The 21162-nt window shown below is 37.9% G+C and overlaps 1 protein-coding gene across 2 annotated transcripts in view; it reads left to right on the top strand.

The window, feature by feature from the left end:
- Window positions 1–20176, top strand: part of Fstl5 (follistatin like 5) — a 402285-nt gene extending 382109 nt beyond the window's left edge. For both annotated transcript variants that reach the window (XM_057756992.1, XM_057756991.1), the window contains exon 16: window positions 17670–20176. In XM_057756992.1, the coding sequence (XP_057612975.1) occupies window positions 17670–18372 (703 nt within the window). In that variant the 3' untranslated portion in view covers window positions 18373–20176. The remainder of the gene's footprint in view (window positions 1–17669) is intronic.
- Window positions 20177–21162: the final 986 nt, after the last annotated feature.

Genomic DNA, 21162 nt, shown 5'->3' with positions numbered 1-21162 from the left:
TTTTATTTCATTTTTACAAGCCAAGACATGAGCTTGGAAAGAACTTTCCATATGAGGGAAGTGGTGATTACCCAATATGCTTTTGAAATCTGTTTCGTGTAAAGAAATGGAGTTTTGAGCTTCATCAATTTTTAAACACAAAGGAAGTGGTTGACATGCTGTAGTGGAAGCCACTTATAGTCTCTCATTATTAATTCACAGATCAGCTGTTCAAGCAAAATTGTTTCTGAATTTATAGCAAACTAAAAGGAGCATAAAAATTATTTCTTCCTTGTGGTTTCCATAAACAGCTTTAGCAGGTACTAGGTAATAAGAGCAATATAAATGCCTCTGCAAATAGACAGGTGGAGTTGCGATCGGACTGGAATGCACTGTAATGTTTTCAGACCACCAGCCCATTCCTAGGCAATGCTCCGGCTTCTAGACTCTTTTCCTCAGCAAGAAATGTGCTACATTATATTATTACCTATTTCTGAAAAATAAAACAAATTCTCTAGGGAACTTTGAGGAGTGGCATTTAGGAGTCCTGCAGGGATGCTCAAATCATGTCTGTTGTTGCTGTTATTACACAGTCTGTTTGAACAAAGCAATGACAAGTTAGACAGGCAACTAGAAGACCTTCTGTGGAAACCTAGGTACTCGGAAACATGCTGGTATTTCTAATGTATACATCGATCTCAGGCATCCTCCCTTCTCTTCCTTTAATGTCCCCAGCTTATCTTACTTTTACAATATTCTCAGATAGTATTATAAATAGTAAAAGTAAATAACTCTAGGTGCATGAGTACCAGTAACTCAAGAGGAAAAGCTCCACGTTCATGGTCAGGACTCTCGAAGACTCCCATAGGCTCTCCTTAGCTGTGAAGACAACTGTTGCTATAATGTGACACCCACCTCTAACCATCACTTTGCGGACGGAGGCAGGATTGTGAGTTCTAAGCATTCTTGTGCTGTGATGCCAATTCAAGAACATCCTGAGCTTTGAGATTTTGTCTATTAAAGATAAGGACTGAGTTTGTAGCTTAGTGGTGATTTGATGCACATATGCAAAGTCTGAGTTCCATTCTCTGTATTACACAAAAAAAAAACTCCTGAACAGTGTTTTCTTTGTAATATTTTTATATTCATTTGCTTACAAATATTATGTATATGTTTGTTGTCATTGTTGTCCTTGTGGTTTGGTATGTATGTACATGTGCCAAGGTCTGTGAGTGTAGCTTGATGGAGTTGGTTCTCTCCCTTTACTATATGGGTTAAAGTGCCAGGCCTCCTTAGCCTTATTCCCCAGGAAAAGGTGAGTGCATTACCCACCCGATCAGCAGCCCTATGATGCAGGACAATCAGATGTGATACGGAGTCAAGTTTATTTCTGTGAGTGTCACTTATATAAGTTACATCGTGTGATGTGGGTGTACCTCTAGCCAATGAGAGACAGCTAAGTCCTCTTTCTGGCTTGAGGGGTGTCTACCTAGACGTTGTTGTCTCATTCCCATGCAGCAGCTTTGAGACTATCCTTCAGACTCGAGCTAGGCTTTTCTCTGTCCTACAGGCCACAAATACAGTCCCTGAGATTATTTTGACCCAACACCTCCCCCTTTTTTGTTTTATATCCTACTCCCTACCCTGGTCACCAAGCCAGAACATCCCACCTGGGAGAGAGTATGGGTCAGGGTCACCGCTATCCGGAGTTTCAACCTGGATACGCTCAAATTGAGAACTCGCCGGTGGGGTGAGATGTATCGAGCTTATCATAATGTATTTAAAGGACCATGAGTTGTACTTGTATCTGTTTTTGGACTGCTTGTTTCAGCCTTGGGAGAACGCATGAGCCAAAAAGACAGATCAATAAACAAATAGCCATAGGCCCAATTAGGGAAGAGATGAGTGTGGTAAGCCATGGGGACCAATTAAACGAGGCCTCATAGGGGATCCTTGACTTAAACAAATCAATATCTTTTCTTGACTCATCTAGGGTTCTTGTTACTCTCCCAGAATGCTCTGCATAGGAGCAGCATTCTTCCTTGAGTGCCCTGAAAATTTCTCCCTGTTCCATAAACAGCAGGTCAAGCCTCTCCTATTTCATAAGGTTACCCTTGCTAAGGAATCCAAAAGACTTTTGTAAATAACATAATGCAGTCTCTGTCTTTTCTAAGGTCACTTTCAATAATGAGTGAATTATTCCAACTTCTTGTTGTAAAATCACCAGGGATGAGGTGCCCAGGGCAGTCCCAGCCACCCCCAGCCCCATCAATGAAGTGTCAGCCAGGGCCATTAGGGGCTCTCTCTCTTATGCCTTAGGCCAAAAATTCTTCTTGCATGTGGTAAAACACATGAGGGAAATTAATACATGCAGGCAAGTATTATTATGTTGAATGATCAGTGGGTAAGAGAGGCAGAGAGAAGCCCCCATCTCTTGGCAGATCTCAAAACACCCATGATCTATGGGTACCTTCCGTGAAGCTATAGACCCATTAGTCACATCACAAGTGAGGTTAAGAAGAGGGTGCCTGCTGTACGAGACACAAGTTGCGTTCGACATCTGCCAAAGGCGGATAGTCAGTCCCTCAAATTTCCAATTTACACTCTATGGGAAGGAAGTCAGGATAAGAAGTGTAAATAGCTTCTCAATTTATATCTGCAGTCAAGGGCAGAGAGAAACAAATGCATGCATGTCCCTTTATTTGATTGTGCTCAGCTCAATGTCTCACAATTTAGGAACCAAGAACTAGGAATCCAAAGTGTGCAGGGCTTTCCTACATCAACTAATCAACTGGCTTAAGGCTTTCTCCCATAGGCACACCCAGAGTTAAACTCAGTGTAAACGATCCCACACTGAAACTCTGTCCTCAGCAGACTTTACATTCTGTTAAGTCTACAGTTGATGCTAATCAGTCTAAGTACCTAAAGTGGACCCCTGGGGTTTCGACATCCAGTTACTTCAATGGAATCATTGCTGTCTCTTTTCATCATTTTCCTCTGTCTGCAAGGCCAGCAGAACAGAATGTCACAGAAGCAACCTTCTGCCAGTGTGCAGTGCCACCTCATTGACACCCTCTTTCAAGGCATGCATTGTGACTTTAGGGGCAGGAGGTGAGTGTGAAGCATGTAAGGGACTGGAGGGGCTGAAGGCAGGGACAGGGCGAGGTACAGAACATCTTAGAAGGGGAAGAATGGGGAGGAATATCTACTTCCTTCAGACCTTGTGCCTACAAAATTATCAAGATTTTTATATTATTGTTATTATTATTATTATTTTCTATAGAATATAAGAGCTATTTTTTAGTATTGAGATGCACCAGTAATGTTGGAAGTGAGTTAGAGTTTTAAGTCAGGATACAGACAGCAAACTTCTTTGCTAATAATGGTGGCTAGGTGCCAGGGTTAAGAACCTTGGACATCCCCAAGGATCTTGAATGGCAACCAGAGAGATCTCTGGGATAGAAGGGTCATCATCCAAGCCCTATCACCAAGTGGGGGACACAGTCAGTCTGAGGAGAAGTTCAGGACCTGACAACAGGATTTTCAGACCATTAGGAGCAGACAAAGGATGAAGGCAGGGAGGCCAACAAAAACAAAAATTGCCAACCAAGTAGAACTGAAGGGAATATGCCTAACATCCATGGCAGGACATCCGCTGTGTCCACTGAAGGCCTTGGTAGAGTACATTCTCCTCACCCGCACAAGGCAGAACAGGGATGCCAATACTCAACAGACACCAACAGTTGTTTTGGGGAAAGTTTAGGATGGATAATAAGGGAAAGCTCACTGATTAGCCCTTTGAATGAAGTGAATGGACCTGGGATGGTCTAGAAAAATATAAATACTGGGCTGGGAGGCCCGTAAACGGATCCAAATCATTATCAAAGACCCAGAACCAATGTAGGGGTGGGAAGCCCCAAAGCTGTTGTATGAGAGCTGCTTGTTTGTTCCTGGCTGCTCAGCACCAAAAAAATAATCACACAGAAACCATATTATTTGCAATACTCTTTGAACAATAGCTTAAGCGTATTTCTGGCTAACCCATATCTTTTATTAACCCATCTCCATTAATCTGTGTATCGCCATGAGGTTGTGGCTTACCAGGTGGCATCTGTCTCCAGCAGGGCTCCATGACTTCTTTCTGACTCTGCCTTCTTTCTCCCAACACTCAGTTTAGTATTCCCCGCCTACCTATATTTTTCCCTGCATAGGCCTATGACAGTTTATTTATTAACCAATGGTATTCAAAGCCTACAGAGGGGAATCCCACATCATTAAGGGTCTGTAGAGGACACAGCCAAATATCAAAGAGATTTACTACCCTGGGAGGAGGGTGCTGCCTTTAGATCAGGTAAAGGCAGACAGTAAAAGCAGTAGCAACAGCAGTTTCTTTTCTTTCTTTCTTTCTTTCTTTCTTTCTTTCTTTCTTTCTTTCTTTCTCCTTCCTTCCTTCCTTCCTTCCTTCCTTCCTTCCTTTCTTTCTTTTCTGAGGCGTGGGTTTTTAAGAAAAAAAATGGGGGGGAGAGGGTCTCTGTTAGGATGAGCTGGTAAGTCCTGATTGAACATGTTAGCCAGTGTTGTCAAATAACGAATTTTGATTGTTGAACTTTGTATTTAGTCTCAGGAATGAATCAGTGCCCAAGTAAGGAAATAGACCTTGAGGGTTAGCTTTAGGAATGTAACCTAACTATTTCTAGCCAAGGAACAAAGAAGAGTAAAAGGCAATACCTTTGGCGCTATATGTCATGCTAGGGCCTGGTAGAGAGGTCTTCAGAGAGTAGAGACTCCTTTTTGGTGAAAGGTCAGGGGCTGATCAGAGATTTGAATGAACCTGATGTTCATTGGCAAAGAGCCATTATTGAAGGAAGTGCTTCAATCTCAAGAGGGTGCTTGGGAGTCTAGACCTTCACCTCCTACCTTCATGAGTATTTTGTTTCTTTGTCGGTATGCTCTTCCTTTTTCTTACTGTATTTCAAAAATATCTATACTCAAAGAATGATGAGTAAAACGGGCCTATCATTTTCAAAAAGCCCATGTGTATTCTGTGTACAGTCAAATATATATGTGGTTTAGAGAGAACAGAGAATCCTGAGAAAAGCAAAAAGAGGCCATGAGACAAGAAACACAGAACAGTGATCACAGGGTGATGTGTCCCCAACACAGCTGATAATCCACAGCAACTGAAGATCTGAAGTTCATTCTCCTGAAAGATTATAAGTTATCCCTGAACCCTGCAAAAGCCCTTCAAAGTAATGGAGCAGAATGTCTCAGACTGTTTGGAAGATGTTAAGAGAAATAATGCATGCATACTGATGATTGCCTCTTTGATGGAGCTCAGTACTGGGAAGAGCCAGTTCTGCAGATAAGCCTGCCCGAGGCTCACCTCTCAGGGTCTTAGAAAGGAGCTGAAGCAAACAGATCTACATTGCACCTTTCATTAGCGCAATTCAAGAACTCCGTGTACTGTTAGAGCATGCTACGTGTCTTGTTTCATGTGTTTATTTCCCACTTCTCCATCTGACCCATGCTGTGTAACTCTTGACATCATTTCCTGAGAAAGACTTTAGTATTAAACGAAAGTATATGGATAATTTTATGTCGACTTAGCAGAAATGAAGTCATAGGAGAGGAGGAAACCTCAAATGAGAAAATGCTTCAGTAAGGTCAGGCTGTGGGTAAGTCTGTAGGGTATGTTCTTAATTGGTGATTGGTGGGGAAGGACTCAGTCCAGCCCATTGAGGGTGGGGCTATCTATCCCTGGGCTGGTGGTCCTGAGTTCTATAAGAAAGCACACTGAGCAAGCTTTGATAAATAAGCCAGTAAGTAGCACTCCTGCATGCCTGCATCACCTCCTGCCACCAGATTCCTGCCCTTTTTGAGTTTCTCTCCTTAATTCCTTTGAAGATGAACAGCAATATATGTAAGTGTAATCTGAAATAAACCTTTTCTTCCCCAAGTTCCTTTGGTCACAGTGTTACATCAGAGCAATAGTAACTCAAACAAAGCTAAAGATTATGTATAATTTTTCTCCCAGAGGAAGTTTGTACCTAATATAATATTATGATCACAGAATTAAAGGGATTCATGAGTTCTTAACATATTTATTTAATTAACTTGTAGCATAATTGAATTAATAGTCTTCAAAAAATATAAGAGCTCACCTTGCTGCTCTCACTTTACCAATGAGGAATTTAGATTCTGAGAAATCAAGATTTAGCATGTGGAGATATCTAAAAGCAGACAAAGCCTAGCCCTGGGCCCATACTTTCAGTCTTTATCTACAAAATACTTAGAGTAGTCAGTGGTAGATTGCTAGCCTCTAGCACAGTTTTTGAACTGATTACAATTAAAACAAAAACTGAAAGGTCAAGAAGGGTATGCTATTAAATAAGACATAAATAGACTTTTATGTAACTAGGGCTGTCACATATTGCGAGAAGTGATAAGAATCTCTGACAATATTTGAGATTAGGCAGACAAAAACTGGAACGCTGCCATGATTTGACTGATTGTTCTGTGCTCTTCAAAAATCTCACTGAAGTTTGAACTACAATGCAGCACTTTCAGGAGGTTTAAGATTGAACAATGAGGCTCTATCTCATGATTAGCAGTAAATGAGGGGGCGAGCTTCTCTCTGTCTTCTAACCTGACACCATGTGAGGTCTCACCAAGAAGGTGTCACCAGACAACATAGACTGGTATTTCTTTTCCTGGACACCCCAGCCTCCACAGTGCTGTCCTTCATAAACTTCCTAGTCACCAGCATATTGACATGAAAGCAGAGATGAAGGCAAGGACGAACATAATGGACAATGAGGACTACTGAGAACTGAAGAACAATGGCAATGGGTTCTTGATCCTATTGCACGTAATGGCTTTGTGGGAGCCCAGGTAGTTTGGATGCTCACCTTAATAGACCTGGATGGAGGTGGGTGGTCCTTGGACCTCCCACAGGGCAGAGAAACCTGCTTGCTCTTTGGGCTGAGGAGGAAGGAAGACTTGATTGGGGGAGGGGGAGGGAACGGGAGGTGGTGGCGGGGAAGAGGCAGAAATCTTTAATAATTAAATTAATTAATTAATAAAAAAAAATCAGCAAGGAAAAAAAAATCTTAAGAAGAAACAAAACCTAATAGCAAAAGCTATTTAGAAAACATAGGCTTTCAATGATAACAACACAAAAACATTAAAGGCACAGGATGAAGGGTCGGAAGCCTAGTCAATTCTCTGAAGTCTTTGATATATTGTGACATATCAATCAGACACCACACCAAGCCTTATCACAACAGTGTGTGATGACCCACAATCACACAAGCCTTTAAATGTTTTCTTCCAGTAGAGTAGTTATGATGCTATTTATTGCAATAGATTGTGATACTTCAAAAAAACCATATACTACTCTATATATCGGTGTTGATAAGTTGTTATGAGAAAAAAGCCCATCAACAAATTCCTATGTGTATATGCTCAGAATTAATGTAAATTCTGCCACACATACTTAAATATGTAAAGTAGAAACGTTTCTTATGGCTGTAAATTAATAAGCTACACAAACTGGCCATCCATCATCTCCTGTCCACTGTAGACACAAATTAAAAACAATGTCAAAAGTAATTAGCAGCTAGCGCTTTGAAGTGCTGTGCATGTTGCATTATTGGCTGCATATCTCTTTTGTGTCATCAAAGATGCAAAATTACTCTAAAATACTAAATGAGCCATAAAAGTAAACCTGTCACAAAATGGAATAGGAGAAAGTTGAGCTCCTAAGTCTTTCTGTGCAGATGCAGACTTTCTCAGGAAAATGGTCTAAATTCCAGGCTAGAACTAGCTAGTCACTGATATTTACAGTCTTTGTAATTTCATTATATTTTCTTGACATTTTATTATTTTTCTTTATGATAATAGCTGCAATTTACTAGGTACCTATAATATATCCGATTTTGTACACATATTTTCTCATTCTTGATGATTATGGGTTATTGCAAAAGAACCATAGAGCCATTATTTAGAAAGATAGAATATAAATAAAAAGAGTTAGTTAACTTTTTTATTTATATTCTATCTTTATAATAAGCTCCATCCTATTGACCAGATTTTTTCAGAAGCAGACTCTTTGTGTCTTCCATTTGCTCTTAAGTGATGCACATTTTTCATATATATATATATATTTATTTTTCATCACTTTAAATATTTTTAGTAAAATCTAAAATAAATTAAATAATAGTAGGATAATGTAAGCCAATTTAAGATACAAAGAAAGAGACAGTCATTACAAAATTCTAAATTCATTAGCTTGAATTCTATAATTTCTGAATAGCATCAGTAAGGCTTCCTTCCAAGGGAACTACAACCAATTTAAGCTCATTGTTATCAACACTAACAATGTATTCTTTAACCTTCAAAGCAGTGTCATTACTTAAAACATGGAGGTTTCTCAAATTAATTTATTCTCAGTATTCTGGGACTTAGCACAATCAACCATTATACAAACAGAAATTAAATCCATGAGATTATAGTCTTTGGGGAGATTTATAGCATTAATATCAGGAACATTTTAGGTTTCTATTCTACAACCATCTTGATAATATTTCATAAATTTTCCATTGTATCATTGGGGAAATTAAAAGAAGAGGTCACCAGGGAAAGGCTACTGAGTTCAGAAAGGCCCCTTCCCAAGCACAGTTAGAAGTTCAACTCCTTACAGTTTGCTGCTTCTCTCTGCTGCAGGGTGTCACCTTAGTTCAAGATTAGCAGAGCTCCACCTTTTCCAATATCACAATAACAGAACCCTTTATGTTAAATCTGCAATTCAGTCATCAAATTGCATGTAATAGATTAAAAAGGAAAGTTCTTCAAATGCTTTTAAAAATTAAAGTCCAGATACTTAGCATAGGTACAATTTTGTGTACAAAAGCTGGGTTAGTAGCACGATGGGTTTCAAGGCAAATTTCAAAAATGAAGTATCCTGAAAATGACAGAGAAAGTACATCCATAACAACTCAACAAGATGGCAACTTGAACAGGAGTTGAATAATGACAGCTCTCACAGGAAAATTTAGGATTCAATGCATAAGGACGAGGGAGATAGGGAATACTAGTCTTCCATGGTAATGAACTCCCTGATAGAGTGTTTCATTCCAAATGATAAGTCCTGAAATCATGTACATACAAACAGCACCAACGGTATTCAGCAGGCTGTATTATTTCAGATCTTTACAAATACATATATATGTGAAAATAACAAAGAAAAGGAGGCCACAAAATTAAGAAACACAGAGGTCATGGATGGGAGGAAGGAAAGGGAGGGGGAGAAGTGATCTAATTATGTCTTAATTTTAAAATTTTACATATATATGTGATTTTGAAAAACTGAATACTTAGATAAGAGTGACTTGCCACCCCTAAGTTACGTTATGAGGCGATTCCACTAGGAGGAAAGCATTTGTTTTCATTTCATCGGAGCTTTTTTTGTGAATGTGTCCTGACTCTGTGAGAGCCACAAACACAAGCCTTTTCAATTGTTTGATGCTGTCGCAGATGGAAGCAGTTTGTTCTGACAGTCTAGTCTTTGCTTTTGCTCCCTTTTTAGCTACGCTGTTAGCTCGTCATTTTATATGGAGCTCATCATCACAATAACATTTGTACTTACATAACTTTTCTATCATTTAACATGTAAGCATACCATGACACTCAAAATTACTTCTACATACTTAAGTCTGAATGTGAGGCTTTGCATATATGAATCATCTTATTGAAGCATCATGAGGCGTCCCTACATATATCTACATGATCTTAATTAAGTGCAAATTGATGGTGGTTAATTTTAAAACTACTAAAGTTTTATTTAGAATTAAGAGATACTTATGTTTCTATGTACATTGATCATATATCAGTAACTTTCTATATAGAGTTTCTTATCAAAGACATAGACCCATGCACATGAACAAAGTCTATAAAATTGAAACAAATAAAACATAGCAAGCCAGATCCAGTCTCTGAACATTACCAGAATTAAACTCAGTTTTCTCTTCAGTTCATGCATGGGTTTGCTTATTTTATTTCTAAAGGTTTAATTATTCCACTCTCACAGTATTACTCTATTTTTATATAATTTTAAACAAATGTAAAATTAACATTTTATTAATAGCAGTTTATCAGGTATGTTAACACTACATGACTATATGAGCATTTTGTAAGTATTCACTTATGCTTATACTTTTAAGTTGCTTACAAATTTTTTCAATTGTACATAATGGTGTTTTGAATGTATTTTCACTGAAACATCCATACACATTAATCATTATCTCCTCAGGGTAGCTAATGAGGAAATGAGTTACTATCACAAGGTACATAAACATGACAAAGATCCTTCATGCTAATTACTAGTTATTGTCTACATGCAAGTAAATGTGTCATTTGGAGTGTGACAAAATTCCACTTTTTAGCAACTTTAACACATACTCCTAATTTGTTAAATGAAATTAGTTTCTCACTTATTGAAATATATTCATCTGACAAATAACAAGGTTGAATATGAACATACACATACACACACATCCTATTCAACACCATCATTTGGGTATAGATGGAATCTAGGACCTTATGAGTGCTAGGTAATCACTTTAACACTGACCCGCATCAAAACCCATGAACCTCTTCTCTCCTCTCCTCTCCTCTCCTCTCCTCTCCTCTCCTCTCCTCTCCTCTCCTCTCCTCTCCTCTCCTCCCCTCCCCTCCCCTCCCCTCCCCTCCCCTCCCCTCCCCTCCCCTCCCCTCCTCCTTCCCTTCCCTTCCCTTCCCTTCCCTTCCCTTCCCTTCCCTTCCCTTCCCTTCCCTTCCCTTCCCATCTCTTCTCTCTGTGTCTCTCTGTGTCTCTCTGTCTCTCTTTTGTTGTTGTTGTTTGAGACAGGGTTTCTCTGTGTATCTTTAGAGCCTGTCCTGGAACTTGCTCTGTAGACCAGGCTGGCCTCCAACTCACAGAGATCAACCTGCCTCTTCCTCGCATTTGCTGGGAATAAAGACATGAACCACCACTGCCTGGCTGTGAAAATTTTCTTTATGTATTTGGATCCTTTAATGCAACAAACAAACAATTCAGAAATGTCTATAGTAATAATCAAAAATTTCTTATTTCTCTGAAGGACACACAGAACTTTTATCTTCAGAGCAATAGCAATTTTTGAATGATCTTTGAGATCAGTTATTGAAGAAACTTTGCCTGAGTACTTTATAAAATATTATTTTTGGGCTGGAGAGATGGCTCAGTGATTAAGAGCACTGCCTGCTCATCCAAAGACCCTGAGCTCAATTCCCAGCAACCACATGGTGGCTCACAATCATCTGTAATGAGATCTGGTGACTTCTTCTGGCCTGCAGGCATGCATGTAGGCAGAATACTGCAGACACAACAAATAAATAAATCTTTAAAAATATTCCTTCCAATATAGATTGTATTTATTTAAAAATCACCATCTGGGTCTGGAGAGATGACTGCATTTAAGAGCACTTACTGATCTGGAATAGGAGCCAGCTTGAGTTGATGACACCCACAGGCATTCCCTATAACTCCAAATCAAGGCAATCTGATGCCTTCTCCCGATCTTTGCAGGCCTCTACACAAATCTTGTATACTCACGCACACACACATAAAAAATGAGTATTAAAATAAAATGTAAACACCTGTCAGTACTACATATTATGATTTTTATGGAGTGGGGGGAGGGGGAGAGGGGCGGGAGGAGTGGGAAGGAAATGGGAGGAGGGGAGGAGGCAGAAAATTTTTTTTTCAATTAAAAAAACTTTCATTGATATATAATTCAATTCTTTCCTCTGATGTTTGATCTTTAGATTTAAAAACAAATCCTTCAAATCTTTATCAAAGCTATTGCTGTAGAGACTATACCTGTGCTTGTGAGAATTTATTAAGGAAAAGAAATGAGAATAATTACTGCTTTCTTAAAGCAGATACCCATTGAACTTTTACAAGAATATGCTGAATTACCTTCCTAAGCCTGGATGGAGTGGGGAGGGCCTTGGACTTCCCACAGGGCAGGGCACCCTGCCCTCTCTTAGGACTGGAGGGGAGGGAGGGTGAGTGGGGGAGCAGGAGGGAAGTGGGAGGAGGGTAGGAAGTGGAAATTTTGAATAGTATTATTTATAAAGTAATAAAAAATATATATTTAAATATAAAAAAGAATATGCTGAATTATTCTCCAGGAAGCCTAAAATTATTATACTTCTAAAAATGTATCTGAGAACATCAGTTCATTCACATCAACAGTGACTCTCAATCTTGGCATCTTCTACTGTTATTGCCAACAAATTCATGAAATTATTTGGCATTGATTTAATTTCACCTAATTCTTTATAGAATTTGAGTCTTGATGTTACAGGCCATGAATGTCTTTCACTGGAAGGGTATAAGCACTTGTTTACTGTGCTTTGTAATTTACTTTGTAATTCTCACTAATTAATGATGTAGGTGAATATTGATGTCTTCCTGTCAATATTTCTGTCACTGAATATGATTTCTGTTTTTCTTTTTCTTCTTTTTAAATTCATTTTACATAACAACCACAGTTCTCCCTTCCTCTCCTTTTTCCCCTCCCCGCAACTGCTGCTTACCACCCTTCCATCCACTCCTCAAAGAGGATAAGGCCTATTGTGGGAAGTCAGGAAAACCTGGCATATCGAGTTGAGGACCAAGTCCCTCCCCCATATATCAAGGCTGAGCATGGTATCCCACCAAAGGGAATGGGCTCCAAAATTCCGTTCACGCACCAGGGATAAATCCTGGTCCATTGCCATGGATCCCACGAAAAGACCATGCTACACAACTGTCACCTACATTCAGATGGCCTGGTTTTGTCCCATGTAGGCTCTCCAGCTGTCGATCCAGAGTGCATGAGCTCCCAGTAACTCTGGTCAGCTGTCTCTGTGGGTTTCATGTGTGTAAAATACACATTTTCATATCATGTTAGGCTTAAGCTTACCATAGTAGGCATGTAGTCTGCATCTTGTCCATAACATTAAATAACACTTAGAGTATGCTTTTACATTAATATATAGGATGTAAATCTACTTCTGAATGATTGCAATATTTTTCTCTTAGAAAAAAATGCTTTGATGTTCTTCAGATTTTCTCAGTGAAGTATACTGTATGTATAAACCTAAGTAGTGCGTGTATTTTTGCATACATATATTTATTTACTTATTTTATAAAATTAGTAAATTTATATTTTTGAAGGAAAATGTCATTAAACAGATTTTTTTCAATTTTTTCCCCTAGAACAAAATTTACCAAATGGTTGAACCACATGTTTCAACCCTGTGTGTCTGTATGTGTGTGTGTATGTCTTAAAAAATATGACTATTCTTTTGACTTTATATTTAATTATACCTATTTCATAACGTAGAATGATCCTTCATTTTTTAAATCATCCTTTTATTGTATATATATTTTTATTTTTTTAAATTAATTAATTTATTTAATTATTAAAGATTTCTGCCTCTTCCCCACCACCACCTCCCATTCCCCCCCCTAGTATATATATTTTAAAATAGTTTTAATTTAATTCTTTTCTGTCATCCCTAAACTCAATTCTTTTCTCATATTTAACATGAATTTCTCATTTTGTTTTGTCTTGTTATTACAAAGTAGATATTAGTTAGATTTTATATTTTTATTTATATAAAGAAAAATATACTTTTCCTTTTGTGTCTTATTGTTTTTCTCTTTATTTTGAATACATTCAAATGCTATTCTATGTAAAATTATTTCACTGCTTCATAATTTTACAAAGAAATCTATAGCATTGTCTGCAGTGTTTTAATTAATCTCTGAACAACTTGTTATTTATGTGGCTTCATTCATTTGGAGGATTGTTTGCTGGTTGAGTTCAGAGAGGAACCAAGGGTGAATGAACATTGTTCTTTATGTGAGTTTATTCTCAAGTTCCAGAAACATGACTTCTTATTGGTGTGACCAATGAAAAACCTGGCAGAAAAAAATCTATACAAAATAATGAGACCCCAGTATATTGTTTCCACTCTCAGCTCATTATCTGTAGATTTGTGTATAAGCCACTCTTTCTTCCTATCAAATTCAGAGCTCTGCACAAAACACAAATCTGCATGTAACTCCGTCTTCTCAGAAACTAGCATGTAACAGCTTTATTAATATAGTCCCCATATTACTTGGCTATCCTCTCCCTGTGGCAGGATTTCCATTTCCTGCAAACAATTGCTTTATTTTGTTCTCTTTTTTTATTCTAATTGTAAATTGTGCTTTCCTTCTGGCATGCAGGGTAATATAAAATCTGCAGAAGAGTCCCAGCATAATAGAAACGTGATTCAGTAGTCAAATCAGGAATGTAGCTACATCTGTCCCTTCTTCTGTCCCTGTAGAAGCTCTGACACCCCACTTAGAAAGTTGAGATTAGCCGGGCGGTGGTGGCACACGCCTTTAATCCCAGCACTCGGGAGGCAGAGGCAGGCGGATCTCTGTGAGTTCGAGACCAGCCTGGTCTACAAGAGCTAGTTCCAGGACAGGCTCCAAAAACCACAGAGAAACCCTGTCTCGAAAAACCAAAAAAAAAAAAAAAAAAAAAAAGAAAGAAAGAAAGTTGAGATTACAACTATAAGCATCCACTGCTTGAATAAAGTTTTTCTTGAGGACACAGGACATTAATTTCCTTTCCATTTCCTTCATCATGTCAATAGGTACTGCACATGGGTATGCAGTTAAGTACTGGATGAGTTCACATTGTAGCTAAATGCCAATTCCAGTCAAACCGGCTTCCTTATTTTTGATCATTCTTTATAATGTAAAGTCCTTGTCTTGGACTTCAGCAATTTTCAAGGCCTACTGTAGTTGAGTCCTCATGAAGAAATATTATCTTGGATGTTAATGATAGCATTTTTCTGTTGTTCTCTAGTTATCCAGATTTAGAATTATTGTGATAGTAAACAGATCTTTTCATTTTTTCCATAAAAGAAAATCTGCCAAATGGTTAAAAAGCTGAAAACAAATATTGGCATGAAAAATGTGTCTTTTAATCCTGCCTTACCCTCTCATAGGGATTCCAATTGCTTATAACACTCTTTTTTGATTCGATATATATAGATATCTAGTCTTGTCTTGTTAGGCAGGTGTTACATTACTTAGTTTCTGTTTCTCTCTCTGCATCTTAAGAATGTGTGGGGACTTTGGGTTACTTGGTAGGGATTGTTTCGGAATTCCTGCCCAGTATGCTCACTGGGGGCTGCCAGAAAGGTATGGGTTTGGGCTACAAGGGGGCAGTTTCTGGAAGGGTCCACAGGAAAGAGAAAAATTGGGCTTGCCATGTGGTATGGTGGAATCCCTAGGCAGTGAAGTCAGAGAAGAAATACAGTCCTTGCAAGTGGTCTGCTACAGGGCTGGGAATGAGACTTGGGGATTGAAAATAGAAGGTAGAAATGAGTTTGAAATGCCTCTGTAGGATTCACAGGCCACTGTAGACAGGAGGTTTCCAGGTAGAGAGTGCCTCCAAATATTGCTTATTTCTACATGATTATTAAAATAGAAAATGTGATAAGATTTTCAATGTGTTTTGTTGAGTAAATACATAAAACTGTTTTGGATTACAGTAGAAATTTCTGGTGTTTATCCTTCTTGTTATTTTACATTTTCTATTCAGTCAGGTCGGATAAATTTTCTGAGTTTCTCTGTAAGTTAACGAGGGTGTATAAATAAAGGAGGGCTATTAAATGAAAGCCACTTTGCAACGGAAAAGCCAACACATTTACAGTTGTGGATACTACCTTCTCAGTCCATCCCTCTCTCATTTCTGTGGTACACCTGTACTGTGTACCTCTGAATCTCACAGATTATTTTATTTGGAGGTTGGACTATACACATAGGACTATATACATTTATTTACTCTTTCTTGATATTTGTACTTTAATTTTTAGCTTCATGGTTTAACTGATACATAAAACTAAGTTTAATCAATACTGTTTATACATATTACCTACCAAATAAACCAATGAAACCATACAGGTAAACTTTTTTTTTTCCACATGCATTCAGATTTCTTTATAGTGCAAGCATACAAAATCTTTGTCTTTGCTTTTTTTAAATGTTGATCCTGTATTTTAATTGTAATCTTGTTTCTTTCCTTTTCCTTCCTCCAAAGGCTTACAGTTACTTCTCACTACCCTTGAGTAAATTTATGACTTCCTTTTCCATCATTTTTATTTCGCATATATGCATGAACATGAAGAGCAAAAGTTAGTATATGAATCAATTAGTTTTTGAAGGACTTTTTTGTCTTATATTATTTAGGAAAGAATGAAAGGGTGCAATGTCCTTCTGCATGAGGGACTATGACGAACACTGAGAAGTCTGTTAACCAGGATGCTCTTGCACATGTTCAGGACACACATCTTCTCTAATAAGGATATGGCATGAGCTGTTTATTCAAAGAGCACAGATACGGGTTTTAAGATACAGGGAAATAATGAGCCCAGAAACAAATCATAAATGGTGGCTGTCATTCAGAAATACACTAGAAATACTGTTTTCAATTGTATTACTTCACGTACCCAGAGATGGTAAAACTGTTAAATCAGAGACAGCAGACAAAGCATTAATCACTTTATAAATTTTCAAGTTTTTATTGGCTTAAGTTTCTAGGCTTATTAAAGTCAGGAACACTTGATCTTCAATATGTCTGCAACACCTTCTCCAATAAATATATACAAATCTCTTAAAAGAACTTTCTCTACATTTAACTCTTTCACATAAAACTTCGTTATATGCAATATAAAAAGTGTAGAAACCGTCATGAGTTTATAAAAATACTTAATAAACCTCTGTACTAGATTATTCCTTTTTATCCATAACCATACATACTTCTGATTTATAGAATTGTTATTGTAATAAACCTATGAATTTATTAATATTAATGCCCTGATAGTAAGATATAGTTGGAATTATTTTTAAACTATGTATATGTGTGTCATTAAATTTTAGGTGAATATCAAATAATTATTCCATATGTCATTTTAAAACATTCTTAGTGAGATTTTTTGTTCCTCTCTTCTCCTGTATTGTCTCATTTTCCTAATCCTCCTCTTTATATCTCCTATATTGATTTATTTTATCTTAAAGAAATATAATCTTCTATTTTCTTCACATATGTACAGAGAGCAGTTTTTCTCTGACCTTTAATTTAAGAGGTTTAAGAACTGTCAAAAAGTTATACTAGCAATATTATTAATATCAAAACCTGAATGTTAACTCTAAGGCTAGAATCTTGTTTAATAGGCTCTCTCTCTCTCCTTCTGTCTCTCTGACCTCCTTCCATCTTTCAAATTTGTTATTTGTAGCCTTAGTATCAATTTACCAGTTTACATAGTATTAACTTTAGAGACATTAAAGCAATATTTCATTTTTCTTCTATGTTAAAAATAAAAGTGATTGTTTACATTAACTAGATGGGTTGCTTTTTTTATTTCAGCAGGATTTCTAATTATTTGGATATAAAGAGAGATTAAATAACTGCAAGAAAGCTTTGGAACAGGACACACTAAAGACTAATTCTAATATTTGTGTTATACACTAGATTTTCACCATAGCAGTCAAGACCCTGCTTTGGGATGGACCTTGTTTCTCTATAACTTCCTTTCTAACTTCAATTTTCTTTTTTCAGGTTTGGATTTATTCTTCACAAAGATGAAGCAGCACTGCATAAAATTGACCTTGAAACCATGTCTTACATCAAAACAATCAACCTGAGAGATTCAAGGTGCATTCCTCGATCCTTGGCATACACCCATCTGGGAGGCTACTACTTTATTAGCTGCAAGCCCGACATCACTGGAGCCCTTCCCCCACAGCTCGTGGTGGACAGTGTGACTGACTCAATCATCGGCTTCAACGGTGACGTGACAGGCACCCCTTACATCTCGCCAGATGGACACTATCTTGTCAGCGTTAATGACGTGAAAGGGCTCGTGAGAATCCAGTACATCACCATCAGAGGAGAGATCCTGGATGCTTTTGAGATTCACACCAACCTGCACATATCTGACCTGGCCTTCCAGCCATCCTTCACGGAAGCCCACCAGTACAACATCTACGGAAGCTCAAGTCAGCAAACCGACGTGCTCTTTGTGGAGCTCGCCTCTGGGAAGGTCAAGATGATCAAAAGTCTCAAAGAACCCCTCAAGGCGGAAGACTGGCCCTGGAGTCCGAAGAACAGGCACATCCAAGGCAGTGGACTGTTCGGACAGTACCTCATGACCCCCTCCAAGGATTCTCTCTTCATTCTGGATGGTCGCCTTAATAAGTTAAACTGTGAGATCACCGAAGTTCAGAAGGGAAATACCGTTGTTTGGGTTGGAGCCGCCTGAGGAGCCCCGTTAGGTAATCACAGAGAAAGAGTTTTACAGTACATTACACACGGTCCTTATTTCAATCACTAGTTAAATTTTTCAACTTTATATCTTAGTAAAAACCCACTCTGTTGTCCAATTAAGACAGTTTTTTTACAATAATATTGGCAGATTAGAAACATTTCACACAAAATTTAATTAGAAATTACAACACTCACAAAAATCAAACATGTAACTATATTTTAAACCAGTAAAATGGGATTTAAAATTCTTTTTAAAAAAAGTAAACTGCAGGGAATTTCAGATGACCTAAGCATCATGTCATTTTTTTTAAGGCATTTTATTTTTTCTCTGTCCTTTTGCTATGCTTATATCTGAAATAAAAGGTCTTGTGGAACCTTAAAATTCTCAACTCAAAATACTGTGTCCCGTCGACTGTTTATAATCTTTTGTGCCTTGAAGGAAATGTCATAGGAGAAAAAGGAAGGCTAAACTCTGCATATTGGGCAACCTCATAGCTATGAATCTATGGTCATTAAGAAATGTTTATATCTTGCGCCAAATCCTGTCTTCAGGCATTTGTTTGACCTTCAATGAAATGCCACGTGAAGGCATAATTTGGCCTTGGGCCGGCTACAGACAGGAAACTACCCAGCACTCACTGCACAGTGTACAACGTGCATTCTGCTGTAGAAAATGAACAGGAAAGGAGAAAAATGTGTTGGTCAAACCTTTTGCAATGTATTGTGTACACAATTTACTTTCATTCACTCGAGTGCATTATATTATCGGTGGAAGTTTATCTGGGAATTCAACTGCTTACCGAGGTTACATTCTTTCTTACCAGGATTGACCCTTTTAAGTAGCCCAGCATTGCAGAAGTCAGGAACTTCCACAGTTTAGGAAAGGAGCATTACTGTGTCCGCACAGAGAGAACTGCTGGTAGGCAGACTGACAGTGAGATAGAATTGGAACTCCTCTCTATAGTGTAGTTACCTACAGCATTCCCTTGGTTGATCCGTATTAGATGGATGCTGTTTAACAGAAACGGGATAAGATCAGGCCACCGTGGAGAGGAGAGGTGAACTTCTCCACTGCTTTTGCTATTCAGACGTATCTATCAAAAAGGCCCATCTGTCATCATTTTTCAAAATGACTTTTACTCCTTCATATCCTAAAGTACCTTGTCTCTAACTGTGTGCCCTAGCTGTGACCCAACTGAGCCTCTTGAGATATTGTAGACAAGTAAAACTGACTGCCTTCTTCCTTTTTACTAAAGGAGAAAATAGAAGATGAGTAGAAATAGATTAATACCAGTAAGTTGGGTGATTGGAATAGGAGAAAACTATTTAAGGGACTAGTAATGGTTTGAGAAACTTTTCTACTTATTTTTCTTCTTATTGCTGTTGCTAAATCTCCTAATGAACTATTGAAGTAATGTCCATTTGCTTAAAGTAATCAAATAAGATCTTTTTTGAAATACTAATTTTACTCATGTTTAAACTATGTAAAACTGCATAGAAATCTGGAATTTTATAGCGTGTACTCTCTTACGTGTATATAGCACCCTGGGCTGTGTGATAATAGATTTCTTCTTAGTTTAAGAAAATATTAAGGGAGATAGATTTACTAAGCAGCAAAAATCAGCTTATCTTTTTACTGACTGAGTCTGTTTTACTCTTTAGTAACTCCCTCCCCTGTGAACATGAATCATGCAATGTCTTTGTGTTAATGATTTGGAGTCTGTCTGTCCGTACATGTACATCCTTCTTTAGAAGCTTATACCATGTGGATGCTGTCTGTTGTCACTGCTTGATGAAAGAATAAACCTCTTATGTTTTATTGCTTGTGTTCCCAGAAATTATTTAGTGTCCATGACATGTTATGCCTCCTTGGCCTCCATCAATAATTTGGTGTCCACTATTATTATAAAAATGATGGTGAGGAAGGGCATGGAAGGAAAGTGGAGGGAGGCCTAACAAAGTTTCACTTCATTTTTTCATAAAATATCAACCTTACTATATCCCTTTGTTATGGGGATTCCACCAAAGACCACTCAGACACAATGTGTAGCTAAGCTAAAGTCTTTATTCCAGCCTGTTGGGACTACACCCAGGTATTATGGGCTCCAGTGTAGACCTGAGTGTTTAGAGCAAAAGGCAGGAATATGTATCCTGTTATCTCTCTCTGAAGCTTCAGGGGAGGCTTTGTGCAAACACGTGGTTTAGCAGACAATGAGATAAGCAATTATCTGGATGTGGATATTTGCACAAGCAGGCAGCTTAATAGAAGACAAGATAAATTACCTGGGCTGTCTTGACCTCAAGTTCCAGAATACAGTTGGGGAAGTCAAATTCTTGCCAACCTCAAAGGGACTCAGCAAGAATACCAGATGGAGGAAACTCTGTACCGTCTCTGTCACACCTTCACTATTTAGCATTTGTTCCAAAACCTGTATCATGTGATGTTTGCTTCTTCAGAATGTCTCAGACATTAAAGGAATTATGTCAGGAAAGGTTCTCAAAAGAAAACTCAAATGCAATGTTCTTTCCCTGTATCTATATACATTAGATGCACAAATTCAGCTCTATTTTTTTCATTGCCTTAGTTTTGTTGAGCAAATGCTATCTTCCTGAACCACGCTATCGGTTCTTTCTTTCTTTCTTTCTTTCTTTCTTTCTTTCTTTCTTTCTTTCTTTCTTTCTTTCTTTCTTTCTTTTTAAAGCAGAATAGATAAAACACAGATGCAGAAGCCTAGCCAAAAGCTCACATCGTATTTATGTTCCAGTTACTTTAGTATTGACACTT

The sequence above is a fragment of the Chionomys nivalis genome, chromosome 24 (assembly GCF_950005125.1).
Source record: "Chionomys nivalis chromosome 24, mChiNiv1.1, whole genome shotgun sequence".
Classification (NCBI taxonomy): Eukaryota; Metazoa; Chordata; class Mammalia; order Rodentia; family Cricetidae; genus Chionomys; species Chionomys nivalis.
This window is presented reverse-complemented; position numbering and strand designations above follow the sequence as displayed.